Source organism: Antechinus flavipes, chromosome 2 (assembly GCF_016432865.1).
Source record: "Antechinus flavipes isolate AdamAnt ecotype Samford, QLD, Australia chromosome 2, AdamAnt_v2, whole genome shotgun sequence".
Taxonomy (NCBI): domain Eukaryota; kingdom Metazoa; phylum Chordata; class Mammalia; order Dasyuromorphia; family Dasyuridae; genus Antechinus; species Antechinus flavipes.
Window position 1 is genome coordinate 498608325 of NC_067399.1, and position 12831 is coordinate 498621155.

General features: G+C 49.4%; 1 protein-coding gene across 6 annotated transcripts in view; it reads right to left on the minus strand.

The window, feature by feature from the left end:
- Positions 1-12831, minus strand: part of SH2D3C (SH2 domain containing 3C) — a 45375-nt gene that overhangs the window by 10706 nt on the left and 21838 nt on the right. For 4 of the 6 annotated variants that reach the window (XM_051980027.1, XM_051980026.1, XM_051980028.1 and 1 more), the window contains 2 exons: positions 12189-12726; positions 4294-4333 (listed from right to left, as the gene is read on the minus strand). In XM_051980027.1, coding sequence (XP_051835987.1) covers positions 4294-4333; positions 12189-12595 — 447 coding nt within the window. In that variant the 5' untranslated portion in view covers positions 12596-12726. Of the gene's footprint in view, positions 1-2431; positions 2779-4293; positions 4334-10818; positions 10929-12188; positions 12727-12831 lie in introns of those variants that run through there. The other 2 variants (XM_051980029.1, XM_051980030.1) reach the window with 2 other exon arrangements.

Genomic DNA, 12831 nt, shown 5'->3' on the forward strand with positions numbered 1-12831 from the left:
AATTCCTCCTATCTAATCCCTTTGCAAATGATTTCTTCCCTCCCGGGAGGCTTGGAATCCGGGTTTAGCAGATTTCCCCTAACAATAAGGAGAATTCCTTAAATGTCTCTAGATAGAGCTTTCCCATTCCCAAAGTCAGTCACCTGCTGATATAAGCGGTACAGAAATGAGTATTTACATTTAAAAGATAAAAAAGGCAGAGGCGCAGAAAAAGGAAGGGATTTCCTAAGATCACAGGAGAGTTAGTGTAGAGTTAGAGTTAGAGATTTTCTAATCCCACAACTCCTGAATGCCAAACAAGCCTCTTCCCACTACCCCAATATGATGCTTCCTTCTCTCCACTCTTTGCAACCTTGACACTTGATGCCACATGTTCCCTCCTCCCTCTTCTCCTGCCACAGGTGTGAACTTGACAGTTATTCTTAGCTCTTCCATCCCTAGTGGGCAGGAGGCTGACGGAATCCTGGAGAGACCCAAGGCCTGAGAGAATAACCAGGAGGGAGGGAGATGAGGGGTTGCTATTTCCCTTATCAGGATAGGATTTGAAGAAAAGTAGTTGCCCTGACTTAGCTTGGGGGGAGACACAAGAGAAATCTGTGCCTTATTGACAACCTTGGTCATTGCTTTATGCAGCCCCATTCCAAAATAGAAGACCCAGAGACCTTAGGGAAAGAATGCATTTCAGGAGAAAAGAGCTCTGAACAGGGCTATTCTACTGGTGGGCTGTGTCACCTTATGCCACAGCTCCACTCTGAACCTCAGCTTGTCCTGGCTCTGACATTCCCAGTGAAGAGTTTGAAGTGAGGCTGACAGACCTAGCCCATGCAAACTGAAGTTGAAAAGATCACCCTAAAGCTTAGAGTGGGAAGACACCTGGGTTTCTATCACCTCCTTGTCCTTAGAGGTCCCTACATTAAACCCAGAGGGTTTATGCCCCTAGGGTCCAGAGGAGGAGGGGATGCTAGAGGCCTGACTGGATGGATGGAGGAGAGTCCCCGGTGCTGCATCCGCTCTCTGCCCTGTCATTGGCCAGAGATGATCTCACTGCTTCCCAGCTTGCTGGTGTGTGATTGGTCGAGGCCACAGGGATGCTGTTGTCAGCTGGATGGGGGCCAGTCATTCATGCAGGGCTCAGGGATGAGCGTGTGTGTGAGAGAGAGGGGGGAAAGAGGGAAAGAGAGAAATGATCAGCTCTCTTTCTCCCTGAAAGAGGTTGGAGCTTAAAAAGCAAAGTGAAGGGAGGGTGGCAAAGCAATTACCTGGGGTATGTGGCTACTCTCCTCCTGTCTAACCACCCCCTTCCACTTGGTTTCTCTTTTAACCCTTCCTGTGCCTCAGTTTCCCGACGCTATGGAAATCCAACACATCCAAGATTGATGCTCATCCAGGGAGGCTGAGGTCCTCCCCCTCCCTTGCCTCCTTTGCTCTTGGTTAACTCTTTCAATGCAGGATCTAGTCCCATAGCTGCACTTGCCAAACTGGGTTCAGAGATCCCTGCCTCAGATGTGACAGTGTCTCCTGGGGCAATAATCCAAACCCAAGCCATAACCTTTGCCCAGGCATTTCTCCAAAGGACAGGTAAGGGGTGGTTTGCACTTAGGCACCAGCCCAGTCCCAAGCCCCATAGTTTTTCCTTACCAACAATCCAGCATAGCCTAGGAAGAGAAATCAGAGATCAGAGTCTCCCGGATACAATGGAAACAATTCTCTTCTTCCCTACTATACTCCCTTTTCCCAAGTTTGAAGGGTCTCAGAGCTCCAGGTTGACTGTGGAGGGAAAGGGGCTGGGGTAAATAGGAACTCCTTATGGGCATCAAGAGCCACTTGTCAGGAGACAGTGACCCCATCGCCTCCGTCTGACCCATAGAGCTCTAGCTCCGCAGGATGAGCTGGCACTGGGGGAGGCACAGACCAGTTTCCTGAAACCAGAATTGGAGATGCGGCTGCTCCCTCTAGCTCCTTCATCCACAGGGGAAGGGAGTGGGGGGAGGCAAAAGATGGAGGGTGTTCCCTCTGTCACCCAGAAGTGACAAGGACACTGAGCTTGGGAGTGGGGGTCAGGGAGAGAGCAGCCCCTCTCCTTTCTGGGTGGGGGCAGGTTCCCCCTTTCCCTCACCTTGCGGCAGACCAGCCAGCCGGGCAGAAGGTTCGCCCACCCACCCTCTTACACTCCAAGAGAGCAGCACCCATTCGTCTCTTGTGACCCCAAACATCAAACCAGTAGGCACAGACCCACCACACAGACTAAGAATGACACGGTCCCCTGCCTACCGCCACTGCCCCCTTAGAGAAACAACCCCGAGGTGTCCCCAGCTGCCTCGGCTCCTAGACAAGTGGCTCCTGGCTCAGGGTATTCCTCCACCTGACCTTCTGGAGCCCGGAGGCAAAGGGCATCCCCCGGCCCCGCTACCCCCAGCCCCCAGCCCCTCACCTGCACGAAGGAGCCCCGGTAGAAGCAGCATGCCGCCGCTGACAGGGCACTCCACAGGCTGCAGCGCTCCGTCATCACTGGCCGCTCTGGGCTCTGGGCCCGGGGACAGCGGGAGCCGAAGGACTCACTTGGGCTTAGCAAGGTAGTAGGGGGCTGGCGCACTGAGAGGGGCTGAGCCGGGCTGGGACCAGGGCTGGGGCCACCAGCAGCCGCTCAGCTTGGGTCTGTGCCTCTTCCTCAATTACCTCATCTCCTTGTTAGGGGAGGAGCAGGGAGGTGGGGGGAGGGAGGGAGGGGCGGGGAGACCCCACCCCCCTAGCCAGCCAGGGAGAGGGGAGGGGGCTATTGTTCCTCCCTCAGCCTGCCTCTAGCCTCGCCCCCTCCTCCCTCCCCTCTCTTACATCCCCTTTCCCTTTTCTCCTTCCTGGAGTGCTGGCCAGCTCCATCCCAGGTCTCCTAGGCTCTGCAGTAGGAAGGTCTGAGAGAGAAAGGGTCATGTCCCTAGTAGGAATTAACCACGTGGGGAGAGCTCGGGGTGCGGAGGGTGGGGGTAGGTGGAGGTGGAGAACTGACGACAGAACCCCCCGAGAGAACTTTATATTTTGAGGGTCCTAGGGGGAGAAAGGGCTAAGGACATCTGTGTTGGGGGTGGGGGCAGAAGTGACGCTAAAGATTCCCCTACATAAACAGACTCCTGGCCCTGAACATCTTGTTGTAGAAGAGATTTCGGAATCAATCAATTGTAATGAATTTAAAAATGCTATTTGTATTAAACGAATAAATTAAGGGACTCTGCCTTACCAAGGGACTCAAAATAGGCCTTTTAGACAGAATTTTAGAATATTAAGCATAAAATTTTAGAATTCCAGAGCTGAGGTCACTCAGTAAACCTCCCTTTTAGTGTGATTATTATTATTAGTAATTTTATTTAAGCTTCTCTTTTGAAGTAACCTTTCAATGACAAGTGATATTTGACAGAAGTTACAATGGAAAGAATATTGGATTTGGAGTCAGCTAATCAAACATTTAGTAAGCACCTACTATGTTCTAGACACTGGGCTAAGTGCTAAGAATATCAAAAGAAAAAAAGAGTTCCTGCTTTCAAGAACTTCCTTCAATCATATCTAGCCATTTCATTATCCATGTGCCTTCCTTTCCATCTCAGTTTCCTCATCTGTAAAAATGATGGGGTTTATCTAGATAACCTCTGAATTCTGAACTCACTTCCAGCTCCAAGCCTAGGATCCCATTACCTCCAGGACCACCCAGTAAGGCTGCCCATTTCACTGCTGGACAGTTTTAACCCTCCTTCTCTCTTTTGACCTGAAATTTTCTCCTTATAACTTCTGCCTTGGTTTTGTTCTGCCCTCTGGAGTGATGAAGATTTCTCCCTCTTCCAGATTATTGCTCATGATATGTCTTCTAGACTCTTCATCATCCTGTCATTTCTTCCTCAATTCATCTTAAGGTTAAAGAACAAGTTGGCAGATGGTGAAAGGAGCTTGCAAGTCTGGGAGTTGGAGATCTGGATTCTAATCTCAGCTCTGAGGTTTCACAAGAAGGGCATAAATTTAGAGGCAGCAGGGACCTCAGAGAGCATCTCATCTAACACTTTATCAGAAAACTGAGGTCCCCGGGGGGTTAAGATCCCACGGAGAAGCCCAGAGGCCAGACTGGACTGTATAGTTGCCCACTGTTCTGTGCTTCTGTGTTTTCTCAAGAATTCTCTGGAGCCCCATAGTGGGCAAGGGTAACCCACTATGCTAAAACCTATACAACTTCCTCAAGCCCCACTCTACCACCAGCCCCTTCCTCACTTTCAGATGATGGGGGAAAAAAGAGAAAGACAATGGAGTACTCACCTTCACATAGTCCCCTCCTGACTCCAGACCACTATGGATGCTGCAAAGAATAGAGGAGAGTGAATGTTCCCACTCATCACCACTTGGGCATCCACCCAGACCCCACCTAGCTATCCCCCTTGGTGGCAAGAAGAGGGACAAAGGATGGTAAGAGGCTAAAATGTGTCCTTCTGGAACCAGGACCGTATCTGAGCTACATTTCCTCAGTAACCTCTCTTAAAACAGGGGTGTAATGGCACCACACTGGGTGTCAAGACACCTGGGTGCTAGTCCTGCTTTTGTGATGACTCATGATTCTATTCACATGCTGTGTGATCTGAGCCCCTCCATTTCTGGACCTTTGTCCCCCTCCCCACATATAAGCCAAGGGAGAAGGCCTGATTTGTAGCTACATTTTCCTTTGGCTCTATCATTTTATGGTTCAAGTGACCACTTGCCACAATGAGCAGCGGCAAGAAGTCCTTCCCAAACTTTGACCCCATTTCTTCATCTGTATTAGCCACAAGAGGAATCCCCTGCTGGGTTCCAAATCCCCTCTCAGGGCATATGGTGGGAGATAGAATAAAGCATTCTACTATCCCCCCCACAGCCCCACCCTGTTTTTCCCGGGTGAGGTGGTTCATCCTACAGTTTCCGGCCATTGAGGTCCGGATATCCTTCCACTTCTGGGAACAGGGAGGGCCTGGGACATTAGGATCGCACAAGTGTTTCCTCTGGCTTTTCCTGCCTACGTTCCTCCCACCTAGGGCCTGCTGGCTGAAGGGCAAAGTCATGGGGAGCTCAAGAAGGCAGGAGGGCAGGCCAGGCCAAGAAACAGTTGTTGAGTCTGAGGGTTAAGGCCCCATGAGGCTGCAGAATGAGTCTGAGGCTGGCAGAAAGAGCAGAAAGAAGAATTCTGAACTGCAGTCTGCAAAGAAACCTGCTTCCAGTCTCAGTTTAGTCCACTCACAGGCTTTCCCCTCACTAGCCTCAGTTTCCTTGTCTTTAAAAAGAGAAGGATGGAACTAGATGACCATAAAAATCTCTTTTTGCACAAATATGAATACGATTTATCTAGATGAATTCAGTTGCCATATTTTCACCTGATTCTTCTCCACATTATCAAATCCAGTAATAAAATCATGTTTATAAAAAAAATCAGTTCCATTAATTAAGCATATTAATTATTTAAAATATCTGGCTCCATTAGTCTATTTCTATATTTTTATTTTGTAGGCTCAAAAGGTGCTCAATTATTCAATAATAGCAAAAATTGAGGTAAATCAGTTCAATTATTTGATTAATCAGCATTAATTATATTAATTGATCATATAAGCCAATCTATTTTGATTATTAATGCTTAATTCCTTCATTAGCTTAAATAATTATGCTCATAAGTAGTATTAATAATGTATTTCTTCCTTTTTCAGAAAGTTCATGGCAGTTTTCAATATGATGTTCCTCCTTCAGCTTCTTGAGTGAGAAGCATCTTCTACGTGGATGAGAAAGGGGGAAAGAGATCCAAAGGGGAGAAGGAACCAACCCCAATTTCTCTGGCAATTTGGCTGCTGACCTGGGAAGAGGGAGACAATGGAAAGAGAGGATCTTCCTGTCCTTGTCCCATCTGGACTTATGCCAAGGGGTGTCAAGGGGTGTTTACTTCCTGTTCTTGTTCCTAGTATTTGAAGAAAAGGGCCACTAGAGTATCCAGAAAGTTATTACCACTCAGGGATGACATGTCAAAAAATTAGTGAAGGGATAAATCAGAGCCTTCTGGGAACAGCCAAGATGAGCTCTTCCTTTTGGTAAAACAAAGAATCCCAGAAACTCTAGGTTTCTCCCAGTGCCCATCTGCCAGATTCTGAGTGGTGGTAGAGATATTCTAAAATGACTGTAAATTTTTTATCCAGAAAGAAAGGCCAAAAAGGGAGATTTTCTCTTGGAAAATTTGATGCCTCGCTCATTCATTTATTTATCAGAGCACCCTAGGGTATGTGCCACTTTAATAATGTTCAAGAAGTTTCGGGGCTGATGCTTTTCTACCTGCTTTTTACTGGGATATTCTCTGAGGCAGACTAGTAGCTCTGTCAATCTGGGTGACTTCCTCTGCATCTCTGTCACCCTGCAGGACTGTGCTGTAGGAATGTGTCTCTGGGATCATCTTGTGCTCCCAAGTACACCGGGAGCTGTCTGAGGGCCCAGCCATAGGGAGTGTCTCAGTGGGACCTAACTGGGTCTGTCACTGCACCAGCTGAGCTCTTCCTCATTCTCGGCTGTGTCTGTATCAGACATTGTGGGGCCTTTGTATTAAAGAGTTTGGAGTTTGGAGGCTGAGAAGTTGGGTCTGACCATTACCGGAGAGAGCAGATGTCGCACTCATCACAAGCTAAGGGAACAGGAATTCCTTGAGAGGAAGAAACGTTTTTGTCGTTTAGCTTTGTAACTGCAGCACTCGGCATCATGCACGGCACGCAGAGAGCACTTTATCAATGTTGTTGATTGGCTGAGAAAGGAAGTTCTGTTCTCCTGCATGTGGCTGGCTTCCCTGTGAGGTCGGAGAACCCCGGAGGGCAGCAGTTTGTGGTCCTTGTTCAGGACCCCCCAGCCTTTTTCTGACTGCCATATTCCTTAGAGCTGAACCTTCCCCTTCTCCAGCTGGAAGCCCAGAGGATGGCAATCACTCCCAGTGGATGAAGTTATAGTTGCTGCTTATACAGACCCCGGTCCCCCAGCACTACAGGAGATCAGGGGAGAATATCAATAATAAATGCCTTAGTTTGTCTAGCACTCTGAAGTTTGCGAGGCACTTTTGCATCCATTATTTCATTTGACCATCACAAAGATCCCTTGAGGTCAACAGAGCAAGTGCTACTATTCCCACATAATGGATGGGGAATATGAGGTCCGGAGAGGTACCAATTGTAATTTTAAAACTGTCCGAACAAACCAGATGGAATTTGAGAGACGGCACGGACATGGAGGACTGATGACCACAGAATGTCAGAAATGGAAAGGCACAAAGAAAGAAGGCAGCTCCTCCCTATTCCTCTGGGTTTTCAGCAGGAGCTAACATATAAATGTTGCTATTGGAAAAAGCCTTAGAGGTTACACACCCATTTTAAAGATGGGAAAAGTAAGGCACAACAAGTTGAAATAATGTTCCCAAGGACACATAATAAATGGCAGAGTTGGGGCTAGAATAGTAATAGCTGGCATTTATATATAATGTTTTAAACTTTGCAAAGCACTTTTCATAGATTATTTTATTTAAGCCTCCCAATATCCCTGAAAGGCAGAGGGATCAAACATGTGCCCACAGGCCACATAGCACCCACAACACTTTCTAGTGAATCTAAATCATTAAAATGTAATTGGGAAATATTTAACAAAATAAATAAAAACACAATAGAACACAGATAATATTACATTTTGAAACTAAGTCAATATGCAAGATTCAAAGATCCTTATTAAGTATGGATTAGTGGCCTTTCTTTCTGAATTTGACAGCACTGGTATAAGGTATTATATCCCCATTTTACAGATGAGAATACTGAGGCACAGAGAGTGTATGGCTTGCCCAGAGTTAAATGGCTAGTAAGGTTTGGAGGTCACAGATCTTCTTGACCAAGTCTAGGCCTCTACCCACCACTGTGCTACATTGTTCTCCTGTCAGGTCACTGTTCCGTCCCTTTAAGCAATGTAATAAGATGTCAGGCAGTCCAGTTTCCTGGAGCCTGCATCAACTCAAAGTCCCATGGGAGAGGGTGAGATGGGTCTGGATGTAGCAGCTACCACAGCAGTAAGAGTGTGTGACTATGGGATTAGAAGGTATGTGTATGGGGGGAGGGGGTGCAGGCCTCAGGAGAAAGCTGACCCAGACTGGGTCCCCCAAGGCTGGGATCCATGTCACCAGCTTAAGTGGTTCTAAGTGGAGCCAGGACTAGGAAAGTCTGAATGCCAAGGAATCTGACCCCAGAGTCCTTCCAGCAAGACAGTTCCTCCCCAGCCCCAGCCCCGAGTCCTTAGCCCCAGATTCCCACAGTCAGAGCTGTCTTGAGGGTCTCAGGGATTGTGAGAAAGCCGAGGAGGGAGCTGAGGCAGGATGCTGGGAGCAGAAGGGCAGCCGGCTGGGGAGGCAGGAAGGAGGGCCGGCCTTCCAGTTGACAGGTCCCAGCCGTCATGCCCCTGAGCCCTGGGCTGGGGGTTGAGGCAAGGAGGGCTGCCTTCTGGAACATCCTCCCTCCCCTCAACACCTCCAGCCTGGGGACAGGATGGCTGGAAATATACCCTCCTCTTCAGTCTCCCCCCCTCCCCAAAAGCTGGTAATCGCTAACAGATGCCCCGCTACTGACGTCATCCCAAGAGACCAAGAGGGTCGGGACCGTGGGACTCCAGGGGCTGGGGAATTCTTGGACAGGAGTCAACATTCCAAAAAGCAATAAAGGAGGGGCAACCAGAGCTCCCCCAGCCCTCGCCCCTCCAGCCTCCTGAGGTAGGAGTTGGAACTGAGGCTCTGGACCTCTTCTCTGGGTCCGGGGCAGAATCTGACACACCAGACCAGGTCCCATTCATTTTCCCCCCACCGATGACTCTGCCCTTCTATAGATCCCCTGATCTCCTTCTTAGTCCAAGCAGGTCATCCATCCTACCCTGGTTTCCAGCTTAAGAGGAACTGTGGGGAATTCGGTCTATTACAGGAGTTTATATCACAGACGCCTTTGGTGAAACCCAAGGATCCCTTCTCAAAATACTACTTTTGAATGCATAAAATAAAATTAGTAAGATTACAAAGAAAATAAAACATTTTGAAATAAAGATATAATTTTTCCCCATCCAAGTTCAGACTCCCTGAAATCTACAGTGCACCCCAGGTTAAGGACTTCTAGTCTCAACTATACTTTGAGATCTGTAATATAATAGAACAATAACTAAATAAGGGTCACAAGTCAAGGGTTTAAATTCTAATTTTAATCTGAGACTTGCTCCTCGATGAGCCTCGGTTTCCTTCTCTGAGGGGAGTTCTTCCAGCTACTGCATTCTACAATTCTAAATGTTCTTTTTAAGAAATACCCAGTACTAGTCCCTGGAGCGTTCTGTTCCAGGAGAAGAGAAATACTTCTCCTGGGCATCCTCAGCTTCAGGGATTTCTTCGAGGGCTGAGCCAGGGCCCAGCTCTATTTGGAGGCTTCCCCCCTTGTTCCGCCCCCCTCCTCATTGGGTGACCTCAGCCGCAAATTCCGCCGGGACACTCCTGGAGAGGGATGGGGAGGAACTTCTGGAGCCCTCACCTCTTCACCTTCCTTCCTCCCCAGCCAGGTGCAGCTCAGCCTCAGGGAGGAGGGGGAGGAACAGGATGCAAAGGGACAAGTCCAGGAGGAAGAAGTCCGATGGAAAAAAGAAAGAAAACTGGCTTTGGAGACAGAAGACGGGGACTGCCAATGGCTAGCTGACCTCGGCCCCAGCTCCCAGCCTTTTCTGGGCCCCAGTTTTCTTTTTCACACAGACTTAGTCTTGATCTCCAAGGTCTAGATCATGGGATCATAGGATCCACATTGGGGACCTCACCAGGCAGGATGTGATTCACTGTTTCAGGAGGGATTAATACCTGAGTCCTGTTCCCTCTTACTACACCCGATCCTTATTGCCTCAGAACAATTGCTGGATTTTAGGACTTGAGGAAATCTAAAAATCATCTCAATCTGAAGGGAGTTTAAGGGAAATGACTTATCCAAGACCACACATCCACCTCAGCAGCCTGGGTCTCTGTTATATGTTGGAAGATGAAGTGTATTGAGCTAGTTGGGGGCAGGTGGGGGGAAGGGGGGAAGAAGGAAGAAGAGGTCGAGAGCCCCAGTTACAGCTCATACCTCAGGGGAATGAGGAGTGGGGGGCTGGGGGAGCTTTGGTTCAGGGAGCCCGGGGTGTTTTCTAAGGCCGCCCCAACCAAACCTAAGGTCTTGGTATCCAGCTTTCTGGGCCATGCGGGTTTCCCTAAGTTCACCAACAGGAAACTAAAGTGAGTTTTCTATTTTCCACACTCTTGGTACTGATAAAATCTTGGGACAAGGCTGGGAAGTGGGAAAGGAAATGAGGACCTGAGCACCCACACACACACGGGTTCTGGACCCGCTACTAGTCCTGCAAAATGACCCTGCCAATCCCTTGCTACAAACCCTTTTTGCTGCAAGTGTGATTGCCTGTCTGTTGCCCCTTAGATAATCAAAAGGTGTCTGGTATATCTGGTTAGGGCATATGTGGACACATCTGGATGTTCCATTCTCTTGTCCGCCTCCCTATTTCCCAGATTGTCCCCCTCACTCTTTTCTTCCTCCAGTGTGACTTCAAGTCACCTATTTCTCCTTTTTAGGCCTCAATTTTCCCATCCCTTAAATGGGCAGGTTGGTCTGCTTGATCCCCAATGTTCCTTCCCACTTGCTCCAGCATTCTACTTTTAACGCCAAGTCCTGCTGATTTTGTAACCCAGAGGAGTCAGTTGCCTCCTGCGGCCCCATTCCCTGTACTCTCAGAAATGCCCTACTTACTCACCCTCTGTGGCCCAGGGTATGGTACCGCCTGCCCACCTCCGTCATCTCTGGCTCCCCAGCTCCAGCCAGAGCAACCTTCTGGCCCCTCTGTTCCAGTCCCTCTCTCCTGGGCAACTGAGCAGCTGGGCTGAACTTGGGAGGCTGGACTGGAGCTAGAAGCCCTCCCCTCCAGCTGTCCTGCCCATGGTTCCTCCCCCTCACCTCCTCCCAGCTCTTGGAACACTGGGCTGTTGGCTAGGGACAGCTGAAGCCTGAGAAAAGGAAACAGTCATCCCTCAGGCCCACCCCCATCCCCAAGCCTCCCAGGGGCCTGCCTGGGCTGGGATTAGGGCAGATTCACTGAGTAATGAAAAAAGCAGAGCCCGCACAGGGAGCCCAGGTGCTTCTTGGCCCGTCTCCTTCCCTCTCTGAAACGCTAAGATCTTCCATCAAATATACAATAGCTGTTAAGGTCCTTTTCCCTCTCACCTTCTATGAAATGTCATCTCCTGGGGGAAGCCCACCCTGATTACCTATTCTGCCTGTTTCTTGCACACACATTGTGCTCCTCACTAGAAAGCAGACACTCCTTGAAAGCAGGAACCGTTTACTTTTTTACTTTCTTCACATCCCTAGCACCGTGCCTGGCATATAGTAAATATTTAATAAATGTTTGTTGACAGGCTGACGAACCAAATGAATGCATGCTGGGCCCTCGGCTAAACCCTAGCACAAACAGGACCACTCCCGGGCCTTGGCGAGAACCCCTGCTGCAAGACTGGGAGTGGGCGCTCTGTGAGGGAAGGAGCCACTTCTTCCTTATTAGCCCGACCACTGCCCCACTCGTACACATTAGCTACCTAAGGAGTATCTGGTGAATGGATGACCCAGAATTCCTTCCATCTGGAATCCTCCTAGATAGTCACAGTCATTCCTCCTCTCCCTCTCCCCCAACCCTGTTTGATTCAGGCTCTCCTCACCCTCTTTAAATTCCAACAACTGATATTTATATAGTGTTTTAAAGGTTGCAAAGTGCCTTCCATATGTTCTCTCATTGGCTCATTAGGGTAACTCTATGAGGGAGGCGCTGTAAAAGATTTTTTTCGGTCCAACCTGTGATTTCATGCCCCCTGTCAGACCCTTACACCATCTGAAATCAACAGCTCTTCTGAATTTTTTAGTGTCACAGAGCCCCGAGAGCAATGAAGCTCTGGGTGATTGCCCAGGAGCTGGGTGTTAGTGGCCTGGGCAGACCTGCGGGCCCCCAAATGAAGGCTGTCCTCTCCAGAGTTAGGAGCAGCCTTGTCTCCATTGCACCAAGCTGTCTCTCATCGGCACACCATCTTTAGGGCACCTTCTTTCTGTCCGCACTCTTTCCAGAAGGGCACCTACCTTTCCAATGGAGTATCCATAAGGGCTCTCTCTTTGGGGGCTTCTCCCACTGGCTGTCCAGCCTCCCCACTGGTGTCCATGTGCTGTGTTCCCATGGATGCCTCTGAAGTCTCCAAGTGACCCAGGGCAACAGTTCCCCTGATAGCAGCTGCTTCCTCATCTGCTGGGGAGCCTGGGACTGCTCCATTGGACAACTCCGGGGACCCCAAGTCAGGGCTGGGCGCTGGGACTTGGGGCAGCTCTCGGGATCCCGGACTAGGGACTGGGGAGCCGGCCTCCTCGTGGGGCTGCCGTCCCTGCCCCCGACTGCTGCCCTTCTTTGAGCCAGGCCGAGGCATGGTACCCATGTGGCTGTACATGTCACTGGAGCGGGCATAAGCCCCGGGGCTCTTGGGGACGTTGATCATATCATCCTGCGTGTTCTCAAAGGCATCTGGCTGCTGGTAAGGCTGGTGATTAACTGCTGCTGAGGAGCGACGGAGGGTAAAGGTCCGGGGAAGGTTAGAAAGACTTCCGAAGGCCTTAAACTTGAAGAACTCTGGTTGAAGAGAATGGGCAAGAGAGAATTCAGTGTCTGAGATGTGGGCATCTAGGCTAACAGCCTGCCTGTGTTTAACCTTCTAGATGGCGCAGCCAGAATGCG